Below are 12248 nucleotides of genomic sequence, written 5' to 3'. Positions count from 1 at the left end.
TGATTCTTCCAGATTGATTTTTGAAAGATTATATGTTTCAAGGAATTTGTCCATTTCACCTAGCTTGTCTAATTTTTTGGCATACAGTTCTTCATAGTATTTTTACAGTTCTTTGTGTTTCTGCTGTGTCAGTTGTTACTCCACTCTCATTTCTAATTTTGTTTGACTCCTTTTTTTCTTGGTGAGTCTGGTTAAAGGTTCATCAATGTTGTTTACCTTTTCAAGGAACCAGCTCTTGGTCTCATTGATCCTCTATATTTTTTTATTTTATTTCTGCCTTGATCTTTATTATTTCCTTCCTTTTATTTCCTCTGGGCTTTACTTGCTGTTCTTTTTCTAGTTCTTTTAGATGCAGGGTTAAATTGTTTATTTGAGCTTTTTCTAGCTTCTTAAGGTATGCCTGTAATGCTATGAACTTCTCTCTCAGGATTAATTTTGCTGTGTCCCATAAATTTTCAGTTGTTGTATGTTCATTTTTCTTTGTTTCAAGGAAATTTTTTATTTCTTCCTTGATCTCATTGTTAACCCATTTGTTATTTAATAACATGCTATTTAGTTTCCAAGTGTTTGAGTGTTTTTCAGTTTTTCTGTTGTAGTTGATTTCTGGTTTCATGCTATTGTGATCCGAGAAGATGCTTGATATGATTTCAGTCTTCTTAAATTTATTGTGACTCATTTTGTGCCCTAACATGTGGTCTATCCTAGAAAATGTACCATGAGCACTAGAAAAGAATGTATATTCTGCTGCTTTAGGGTGAAATGTTATGAAGATATCTATTAAATCCAGTTGATCTAGTGTGTCCTTTAAGTCTGCTGTTTCTTTGTTAATTTTCTTTCTTGAAGATCTATTCAGTGATGTTAGTGGGTTATTGAAATCCCCTACTATTATAGTATTGCTGTTGATATAGCCATTCATGTCCATCAAAATCTGCTTTGTATATTTAGGTGCTCATATATTAATTAGATGCATAGATATTTATAATGGTTTTATCTTCCTGTTGGATTGCTCCTTTTATCACTATGTAGTGACCTTCTTTATCACTTATTATAACCTTTGTTTTAAAGTCTCTTTTGTCAGATATAAGTATTGCAACCCAAGCTTTTTTTTTCATTTCCATTTGCATGAAATATTTTTTTCCATCCCTTTACTTTCAATCTATGTGTATCTTTTGTTTTGAGGTGGGTCTCTTGTACACAGCATATGTACGGGTCCTGTTTTCTTATCCATGCAGCTACCCTGTCTTTTGATTGGAGCATTTAATCCATTTACATTTAAGGTTATTATTGATATATAGTTGTTTATTGCCATTCTATTTTTTAAATCTACACTCCTCTTTTACTATATTCTTTTTTCCCTTTGTTTTGTTTACAACAGGCCCCTTACATTTCTTGCAGCATTGGTTTGATTGTAATGAGTTCCTTGATTTTTTTTTTTTTTTTGTCTGGGAAGCTTTTTATTTCTCCTTCAGTTTTAAATGATAGCCTTACTGGATAAAGAAGTATTGGTTGTAGGCTCCTGTTCTGCATTACTTTGAATATTTCTTGCCATTCCCTTCTGGCCTCAAGTGTTTCTGTTGAGAAGTCGGATGTCATCCTTATGGGGGCTCCTTTGATGATTGACTGCTTTTCTCTTGCAGCTTTTAGTATTCTTTGTTTATCTCATAGATTTGGTATTTTAATTATGATGTGTCTTGGTGTAGGTCTCTTTGGGTTCCACTTTAATGGGACTCTCTGTGCTTCTTGAACTTGTGTGACTTTTTTCTACATCAATTTAGGGAAGTTTTCAGCTATGATTTCTTCAATCAGGTTTTCTATCCCTTGTTCTTTCTCTTCTCTTTCAGGAACCCCTATTATGTGGACATTGTTTCTCTTGTTGTCACAGAACTCTCTTAGAGCTTCCTCAGACTTTTTGCTGTTCTGCTTCCATGCTTTTGCTTATCTTGTCCTCTAAATCACTGATTCAATCTTCTGCTTCATCCAGCCTGCTTTTAATTCCTTCTAGTGCGGTCCTCATTTCTGATACTGTGTTTGTCATTTCTGTCTAATTCTTTTTTATGATTTCAATATCCTTTTTGATGCCAGCTATCTCTTTGTTTAGGTGCTCATTTTGTCCATCTGTTGTTGCTCTAAGATCCTTGAGCATCCTAACAATCATTATTCTAAACTCTACATCTGATATCTTGTTTATTTCCACTTTATTCAGTTCTTTTTCTACAGATTTCTCTTGTTGATTCATTTAAATTGCATTTCTCTATCTTCCCATTTTGTCTCTGTATAGACTGCTCCTTGGGATGTATTGTTTATGTAGCTAGATAGGGTTGTTATTGTCTGTCTGCAGCTTTCAGTTTTGTTGTTTCTAAATTTTCTTGGGATGGCTTCAGCTGTTTGTAATCCACTGTGGGCTACTTGTCTGCTACTACCACTCTTTTTGCTGTTTGTTACAGCATTTTCTATGCCTTAGCTGGGTCAGGTGTGAGGAGCCTTTTCTTAAGATACCACTCTAACTATGGTTGTTAGGTCCTGAGCTGAAGCTCTTCATATCTGGCTGCTGGATGTACCAGCCCTGGACCTCCCCAGCTGGAACCTGGCACAGACCAGTGGTGGTCACTGCTTTTGACTGGCCATTAGCAATGTTCTTGGAGCTACAGGTGATAATGGAGTTTGTGTTCACCTCTGTTGGGTCCTGATACTGTTGTAACTATCAGTTGCACTCCTACGCTGGCTTTTCCCACTCTTGGCCAGTGTGTGTGGCCTCTCTATTCCTGAAGTGTGGTTTTTCCACCGGCCTCTCTCTGCCTCCACCTCTTCAGGCACTTGACACCAGTGGAGGCTCGCAAGCTGCAGCCCAGGCTGCTCCGCAGGCATGGGGGACTCCTCATCTCACTGGACTCTGCCCCCAGCAGGTGCATGGGCTGCCTCTCTGGGCTCTGCCCCTACAGGCGTGAGGGATGCCTCTTTGGGCTCTACCCCTCTCCTTTGCAGTGAGGACCACCAGGCTCTGCCCTTCACCGGTGCATGGGCTGCCTCTCTGGGCTCCACCCCTTGCTGTCACAGTGTGGGCTGCCTGGCTCCGCCCCCTGCAGGCACGCAGCACCCCTCGCCTGGCTCCGCCTCCTACGGGTGCGCAGGATGCCTCACCCCCCTGAGGTCCATCCGGCACCGGCGCAGGGGATGCCTCACCCCCCAGGGTTCCACCCCTGCAGGCTTGCAGGAGGCTTCTCCGGGCTCCACTCCCTGGATTTCTGGGAGGCTACTTCGCTGGGCTCCACTCCCATCTGCCGTGCTGGCCAAGTGCCACAGCTGCTGTCGCCGCAGCCACAGCTGAGCCCTTTCGCCCTTTGGAGGGTACTCAGCAGAGGGTACCATGTAGCCCAGACCTCAGCACTCAAATCCTGTGTCCCTGATGCGCCCCCTTCTTCTAAGTGTCTCTCTGCACTGACTGGAGCAGGAGAGCCTCTGGTAGGTGGGGTAATTGCTTCCCTTTGTTGGCTTGGTTCTCCCAGGAAGAATGTCCACTTTAGGTTTGGGGAGTGACCCAGTACAGGGTTCAGGGTGGCTGTCCCCCACAGTCTCTAACTATGTCCTGGAGACCACACTCTCCTCTAGCAACTCCAGTCCTCTCGGCACTCCCGCTCCTGGAGCCCTGGATAAGTGGCTGTGAACGAGGTTTTCTGCGTGGTCCCTTTAAGATGGAGCCTGGGTCTGAGAGTTTTGTCTTTCTCTTGCAAACAGTAACCTGGCTCTTCTTTTAGCTAAATACTATTCGTCCGCCTCCTCTAGTCTATGGGACTCCAGGCTCGGGTTCCGGTCCTGTGGTTGAGGGCCCACAACTTTCTGCGAATCCCACCCTGCTTTGAGAGACCCTCCGAGCTGCCGCTCACTCCTGGGAGCAGGGCAGCCCTTTCTGTGTCTCCGCCTTTCCTACCAGCTCAGTGTGGTTCCTTTGGTGATTCTTGGTTATAGATTCCTCTTAGTTTAGTCCAGATTTGGTTTTTCAAGTTGATTGTTCCTAAGTTAAGTTGTAATCCACTGGAAGGTGGGAGTCGTAACATCCGCCTACTCTCTCATCATTTTTCCCTCTCTCCCGGGATTTGTCTGTTAAGTAGGGTTCCATGAGCTGGGTCTTGGACTGCCACTTCCAGGATCTTAGTCTTGGGTCACAGTGTTTTAGTCATAGCCTGCATGGTAGAGTTGAAGGGACAATGGATGAGTTGTGTACTAGAGCAGCGGTGTGTGACCCAAGCATGATTTTGGAGGTAGATTTTAGTGTCTTTTTTGCTTAATAAGAAAACTATAGCAAAAAAAATTGTCTTTCCAGATGTCATTTCAGTAAGGGTGATGTGTTTAGTGATCCAAATGTATGATTTTCCAGTTTTTGCTCTATTGTGGTCACTTTTGTCATGCCTTCTGAGTGACAGTTATTAATGCCCCAAAGGACTCAGAATAACTACTGAATACAGCAATTTTCATCAAGTTATAGCTACGTTCTCTCTATCAGTGAGTTAATGTTCCTGGGTTTATGTAGGATCCATAGGTATGCTTTCTAAAAAGAAATAAAAGTGTTTTGATATAGTAGATTAACTTTGTCAAACATCCTATATATTGTATACTATGAACATCAAGACCTAAATGTTAAAAACTCCCCAAATGGAAGGAGACTAAGGCTGTAGGGTGTGAGGAGCAGGTGTGCCCAGGGCAAAGGATGGCGCTTGATAAATTTGTAAACCGTGCCCTTTAACTTGCAGGCAGCTTTTCTCTTGCCAATCTTGGCGCATATGATGCATGATGGTGTCACTGCCAGCCGCTTCCGAGAGCTGCAGGAGCCCGAGTGCATTATTGTTGCCCCCACTCGAGAGCTGATCAATCAGATCTACTTGGAAGCCAGGAAGTTCTCTTTTGGGTAAATTTGTCTCAGAGTTGCTCCTTATTTGGGGAAGAGCTCAGTTGTAAAGCAGTCATGTAATTAGTGTTATTTAATTGAAATGTTCTTTTTAATAATCCTGTTTATATAATCTATGCTTATTTTGATTTTTATAAAGAAACATGCTTATTAAAAATTAGATGATAATAGAAGTAGAACGATAAGACAGTAGTGAACATATTGTATATTTTCTGGCAGTTTTTAATTTAAAAAATGAACTTTGGGTAATCATAATAATTTTCTGTTTTTTTTATACATAAATAAGGAAAACTGCTTACTTCATAGTCACACCTAATTTTTAATGACTGTAAGATTGTCCATGTGTATATATTTTCCTACTTTGGGGCATTAGGTGGTTTTTAATATGCAGCTACTATAAAGAAACCTATAATGAACAAATGCTATAAACTTTTTCTATTTTTATGTTTTAAGTATTTCATTAGAGTAGATTTTAAGATTAAAAGATATAAACTTATTTTAGCTTGTGCCAATGTCCATTTCTACCAGCAGTTTTTGGGAATGCCTGTTTCACTTAACATTTTGCCAATACAGGGGGTCCTCAGGTTACAACACAGTTCCATTCCTATAACAGTGATGTAACCCACACTTTAGTGTAAGTCAAAACACCACCCTAGCCTAACACAAATGGAACATTTGTGCGTTTAACAGTTCAAAATAGCATAGGTAAGTGTACTGGGGACGCCAACGCCCTTATTCATAGGCCACTTGACTGTGTATTTTTCCACTGACCCCAGCCAAACTAGTTCCCCCACGTATACTAAATACATTGTTGGCAATGAATCTTATCATATGGTCTTTTCCCATTATGAGGACATAACTGAAGAGTAAATTTCTATATGGGAGAGAAATAAGTTTTTAAGTTTCTATGGAGACTGCAGTATGGAAGGGGCGGCATCCTTTATCTCCTGGTAAAGGATTCCCCTGCGTTGCTGAACAGGCTGCTATCAAACTAGCGGGAAGACACTGTTAGTCTTCGTTTTGTTTTCTTTTTAAAATAATGGTGAACTTAAATGTTCAAAAGCCATTTGTATTTTTAATGAGTCATTTGTTCATGTTTTTGTTCTATTTCTGTGTTTTTGAAAAGCCCTTCATCTGATAGGTAACAAAATATATTTTTCATTTGTTTATCAACTTCTTTATTGTTGAATGCATTTGTTTTTTTTTTCTTTACGGATTTTGTTTTATATCTTGTTAGACACATGTCCAATTTTCAAGTAACTAGAAAATGACATTTATTTTTCTTGTTAACAGGACTTGTGTAAGAGCTGTTGTCATATATGGGGGAACCCAGTTTGGGCATTCAGTCCGACAGATCGTCCAAGGTTGTAATGTGTTGTGTGCTACCCCTGGGAGACTGATGGATGTCATCTCCAAAGAAAAGGTCGGCCCAGGGCTGTCATATTTTTGCAGTCAATGAATAATTTTTTGCATGGCAAATGGAGACTGTGTTGTAAAAATATATTTATTAGAGCATCATTTATTACCATTTCTGTATTAGGCCCCCCTCACATTTTTTACTCTGTTCTCACATAATTTTTAAAATAATTTCAGCAGGAGATAAATAATATTTTTCATTTCATACTTGGGAAAACAAACTCGGTGTGATTGTACAATTTATTTAAAACCCCCCAGTTAGCTCTGGTAAATAATAGGGATAGAGTCAGACTCCGACCTGATTCCAGAATCCAACCTCACTGGGTGGAAGATGCAATAAATACTTTTATGTAATTTCATGTACACGGGGTCCTCATGTTACGACACAGTTCTGTTCCTACAACAGTGACATAATCCAGGTTTTGGTGTAAATTGAGACACACCCTAGCCTAACACAAACAGAACACTTGCGCTTTTAACAGTCCAAAATGGGGTAGGTAAGCATACTGGGGACACCAACTTCCTCACTCATATGCTGCATTACTGCATATTCTCCCATTGAATACAACCAAACTAGTTCCCCCACATAGTCAGTAAGTGTGATGCTAACTAACCACATAAAGCTAAACACTCATGTCTCAATTTTTTAAAGTTTTTATGGGAGTGAGCATCATAAACTTGAAATGGCGTCTGTCGACCCTGTTGTAACCCAAGGACCCCCTCATATCTTGATGAAATTACATTTTTTTCCTGGAGGAAAGCCTTTGGCATCAGTAATTTTGTGTCTTGTGTAAGTGTAGGAGTGATATTAACCAGGGCTGGTAATTCTTTGTGACTTTAAGGGGAGATTTTAGGGCTGTGTACTGATTTTAGGTTTTCACACATCACATTATTACATCTCCAGGTCAGTACTTTCAGTGAACTTTAAGTTCACTTTCATGAACGTGACTTGTTATTTTTCTTTTTTAGCTCTTCTCTAAAGGGGTTACTCATGCTTTTTCTGCATCAAGGCACTTTCTTAGAACAGCTTTTAATAAGACCGTCCACAGAAATCTACCAGGAGCCCTCACTGAACACTGTCCATGGTGGCACCCAAGCCACTCATTTCCTTTTTGCAAATGTGTGTTTCTATTTATAGCAACACGTGTTTAAGATCAGAGACCTTCCCAGTTTTTTCCGAGGGATTAGAGAATGGAGAATTTATTAAGGGTTTAAAAGAGTTAGAAAAAAAATTTGCCGTTTATAAGACGTTTTATTTATATTCTGTTAGCAATTTTTATTTCTTAAAGAATCTGACTTGATCAGATAACACTGCCTAGATCTGTGCCATCCAACACTACTGACTGGCCACATGTGGATGTAACTTTACAGATGCTATGAAATCTAAACTTTAGTTCTCAGTCAAGTGCTTCCTAGCTGCACCTGGCTTGTGGCTAGCATGTCAGACAGCGAAGATACAGAATTTTTAAGTAATGAAAGTGTTGTGCGATAGTGATCTAGTAGTTTTAGTTTCTTTGAGTCTTAATTTATTGAATGTTTTACAACATTACAGAAAATTAAGAACTGAAATAAACAGTAATTCTCCTTTTATGCATTGATTTCTAATCTTCATCCTTAAGAATATAATAGCTGGACTTGTGGGCGCTATTTTATATATTAACTAGTGTGCATTCTCTTCTCTTCTCTTTGAAAATGCTCGTAAAGGTTGGTCTTGGACAGGTCAAATATTTAGTTTTGGATGAAGCTGATCGCATGCTGGATATGGGCTTTGGGCCAGAAATAAAGAAATTAGTTTCCTGCCCAGGAATGCCATCAAAGGAGCAGCGCCAGACCCTGATGTTTAGTGCAACTTTCCCAGAAGAAATTCAGAGGTAATTGCTTTTCTTTTTAAAGATAATTGTGATGTGCAGAGATGCTTTCATGGAAGCAGAAGCAATCTGAATATCTATTTTTGACATATTTGATTTTTTTTTAAATTTTAAAATAGTTTAAAAAGTAGATATATTCTTTAAAACAGTGGTTCTCAAACTTTTTGAAGTTGGCGCATTTAAAATCCTACAAATAATTGTAGGTGCGCTATACACAAGTTTCTGAGAAATGTGTTATAATAAGTCAAATATTAAAGAAAAAAATAAAGTCCCAAGCGTACTTTTATGGTAATTAATCAAAATAAATATGACAAAATTAAATTTATCCTGACATTAAAAAACATTTTTATGTTACATTTTTTGAGTTATGCTTTTTAGAATTCGTAAAAAAGGGGTTAAAAAAACAACAAAGTTATCTTTTTACATATATAGCTACATTCTTAGTAAGATTTAGTAAATTTGGCAGGTCCTGGCAGGAATGTGTTAAGTTTTTTTATTCTTGTGTTTATGAGAAACATGAGCCCGATGTGTCTTAGCGATTTCTTCAATGTTTGGGCATATATTTGAAAGGCAAACTCTCATTTCCTCATCAATACATTTAAGAATTCCTCTCTTTTTACTCTTAATTGTGTTAAGGATGGAAAACCCTAATTCACATAAATAGGATGTTGAAAATTGTAGTAAAATGTTCAAAGCTTTTTTAGATATTGCCACATATTCTTTTATAGAAATCCAAAAGGCTTCAAGAGACAATTCCTTATGTTTAATCATCAATCCAAAACCCCCACCATACATATCATCTTAACTTTACACCAAACAAAGGATAGAAGAAACTTGCCTCCAGTCTTTTTGGGGAACATGGGGGGTAGTATAAACAATCCAGCACCACAGCTTAACAGCCTTTTGCAACCTAATCAGGCAAGTGAGGTGGGGGGTTGGGCAGACTGTCAGCTTACAGCCAATTCCCCACACCTCTGTCCCCCCAAAATCTAAACTCCAAAAACCCTGTTGGTTTTTTGGTCCCCAACAGGCACATATTTCTCTGGAATACCATAGGGCGCACCTGGAAATCTTCTAGGGTGCACACTTTGAGAACCACTGCTTTAAAAGTTTGCCATATTTTTCATTGTTTTTTACCTTTGTTCCTAGCTTTGCATTAGCATCACATTTTATTAAAGTGTGTGTGTGTGTTATAACACAGCAGCTAGCTAGGATTTAATGCGTGACTACCAAATAAAGTTATTTTTAAAATCGTGCCTATTCTTAAAATCAAAATACAGAGCTTGGGAAGCCTTTGGTAGAAAATTGGCATACAGCTGTTAACACATGTGGTGAATTGTGAGGTTAGGAGGACACATCACTGCTCGTGTGGTGACTCTCCTTCTTGCCTGCTGGTCCCGTAGCCGTGGGGACCCTGAGGTGCCCTGACAGCAGTTCTAGCTTTAATTCAGAGAGACTCTTGCTGTTCCCAGTGGCAGAACTGTTCTCTCTTGGGGACCAGGACCTCCAAACCTGCAGAACCTCTGTTGTAGGGGGCGAGCAGCACAGACTTTCCATGTGAGTGTCTGGGAGGGATGGGATGCGGCCACTGTGGCATGCGCCTCTGGGTTCCCCAGCCCAGGACCACGTCAGGATGGTTGATTCAGAGTCCCTGTGCACTGTGACTGGCTGGCGTGCCAGCCTCTCAGAGCCACTTCAGGCTGGCTGTTAGCCACATTCAGTGGACGGCTCCAGTGTCTGTCGGGCGCAGCTCAGGGTATTGTGGGACCATATGATCTGTGGGCCTCCTGGCCCTAAGCATGTCCCCTGTTCTGACAGGAAGTCACATGGGATCAGGTCCTCCACAGATCCTCGGATAGTGGAGCTGGCTATCAACTTGTGTTACTTACCATATGATTTTAGAAGTCTGCATGTAAATTAAAAAGAGCTCTTTGTTGGTGAAAAAATCTAAATCATAAGAAAGCATTCGGTCAGTTGATGTAGTTTCTTTTTTTGTTGTTGTTTTTTTTTTTTTTTTTTTTTATGTAGTTTCTTTTAGTGATATATAAAGTAATAGATTTTTATATTTAAAGGGTGTCTTTTTTTTTTTTTTTGAGAGAGAGAGAAAGAGACAGGAAGGAAGGGAGATGAGAAGCCTCTACTTGCAGTTGCTTCACTTTAGTTGTTCATCGATTGCTTCTCATACGAGTCATGAGTGAGTGGCAGGCTCACTTTACTTGTTCATCGATTGCTTCTCATACGAGTCATGAGTAAGTGGCAGGCTCAAGCCAAGCCAGTGATCCCTTGCTCAGGCCAGCGACCTTGGAATCATGTTGATGAACCCACGCTCAAACCAGATGAATCTGCGCTCAAGTGGGCGACCTCGGGGTTTCAAACCTGAGACTTTAAGTGTCCTAGGTCGACACTCTGTCCACTACACCGCCACCAATCAGGCTTAAATGGTGTCTTAAATTTGAAATGGGGGTGTTGTTAGATGGCGCTGGAGTAGGCGGACATACCAACATCTACCTCACAGAACCAAAGTGGATTACAAACTAATTTTATGAACTATCATCTGGAAAAACCAACTTTGGACTAAACTAAGAGGACTCTTCAACCAAGGAACACTGAAGAAGCCACACAGAGACTGGTAGGAAAAGTGGAAATGGGGAAACGCGGAGAGGGCTGCCCAGCTCCCCGGAGCGAACGGCAGCAGGGAGAGACTTGCGTGGCGGGAAGTGAGTTTAGCAGAGAGGGAAGGGTCCAGAGCCGCAGGAACAAAGCCCCAGCCTGCAGCCCCAGAGCCCAGAAGGGGCGTAAGGACAGTATTTAGCTGGAAACAAGTCAGGAATCTGTTTTTGAGAAAGAGTCTGATTTCTCAGACCCAGGATCCTTCTTAAAGGGACCGCGCAGAACCTCTCTCTCATAACCACCCACCTGGGGCTCCTGGGGATGGGGGGAGAGAGGAGAGGACCAGAGTAACAGGAAGAGAGTGTAATCTAGGAGGCACAGGGAGAAGCATTTTGGGAGATAGCCACCCTAACCCCTGCGACGAGTCACCCCCCCAAAGCTGAGGTGAATATTTCCCCTGGAAACAGCAATACCAGCAAAGGGAAGCAGGAGAGCAGCCAAACAAGCTCCCCTGCGGCATTCAGAGCAGAGTCACATAGAAGGAGAGAGCTTTTGGGTCTACAGTAGTGAGTCTTAGAGTCCGAGCTGCAACGCCCCCACCCACATGGCTGAGGGCACGCCGGAGGGCGGGCAGCAGTGGGAGACAAAAGCGTGGTTCTGCTGGCAGGGGCAGAAGCCAGCTGGCCACCACTGGGCTCAGGTGTGAGCTCAATCTTGCCTGGCTGGAGAGAAGGGGGCGTGCAAAAGCAGTCAAGCTCAGCTGCCAGCAGCCTGTAATCCAGCCTGCGGGAGAAGGGTGGGAACCCCGGAAAGGGAGGAGACCAGCCCCTGAGCAAGGGCAGAGGAGCACAGCCTTACCCCGCCCATGCAACCCAGGCTTGTGGTCTGACTTGGTAGCTGGCTCCTCCCACGGGGGGTGGAGCCAAAACCCCAGTAGAGGCGGAGTTCTGCTACTGAGCTGAGCTTGGGCACGCAGCCCTGCCCGGCGGTAGAGCCAAGGCTAGCAGCCATTCCACGAGTGGGCTCCTCCTGCAAGGGCAGGGCGAAAGCCCAGAAACAGGCGGAGACCCACAGCTGAGCAAAGGTGCTCACCAGTGCCCTCAGGACCGAGCATAATGTCACACATGGGGGCGGAGCAAAGGCCAAGGCCACCAATGCTTGTGCACCCGAGCACGTGATCACAGCCACTCCCGTGAAGAGAAAATGCGGAGGCAGAGAAATACAACACAAATAAACCAAGAGAAATCCCCAGAAAAGGACCTAAGTGAATCAGATATAACCAAATTACCAGATGCAGAGTTTAAAATAATGATTGTTAGGATGCTCAAAGATATAAGAACAACCATAGATGGCCATTACAAAAACCTAAATAAAGAGATAACAAATATAAAAAAGGACATTGAAATAATAAAAAAGAATCAGTCAGAAATGACAAATACAATATCTGAAATAAA

The 12248-nt window shown here is 41.7% G+C and overlaps 1 protein-coding gene across 3 annotated transcripts in view; it reads left to right on the top strand.

Annotated features, from left to right (window-relative positions):
- Positions 1-12248, top strand: part of DDX4 (DEAD-box helicase 4) — a 61253-nt gene that overhangs the window by 30373 nt on the left and 18632 nt on the right. For all 3 annotated transcript variants that reach the window (XM_066360835.1, XM_066360836.1, XM_066360834.1), the window contains 3 exons: positions 4746-4900; positions 6194-6323; positions 8021-8187. In XM_066360835.1, coding sequence (XP_066216932.1) covers positions 4746-4900; positions 6194-6323; positions 8021-8187 — 452 coding nt within the window. The remainder of the gene's footprint in view (positions 1-4745; positions 4901-6193; positions 6324-8020; positions 8188-12248) is intronic.

The sequence above is a fragment of the Saccopteryx leptura genome, chromosome 1, assembly GCF_036850995.1.
Source record: "Saccopteryx leptura isolate mSacLep1 chromosome 1, mSacLep1_pri_phased_curated, whole genome shotgun sequence".
In the NCBI taxonomy this organism is placed as follows: Eukaryota; Metazoa; Chordata; class Mammalia; order Chiroptera; family Emballonuridae; genus Saccopteryx; species Saccopteryx leptura.
Note: the sequence above shows the minus strand (reverse complement) of the source record. Positions and strands in the feature narration are given on the sequence as shown.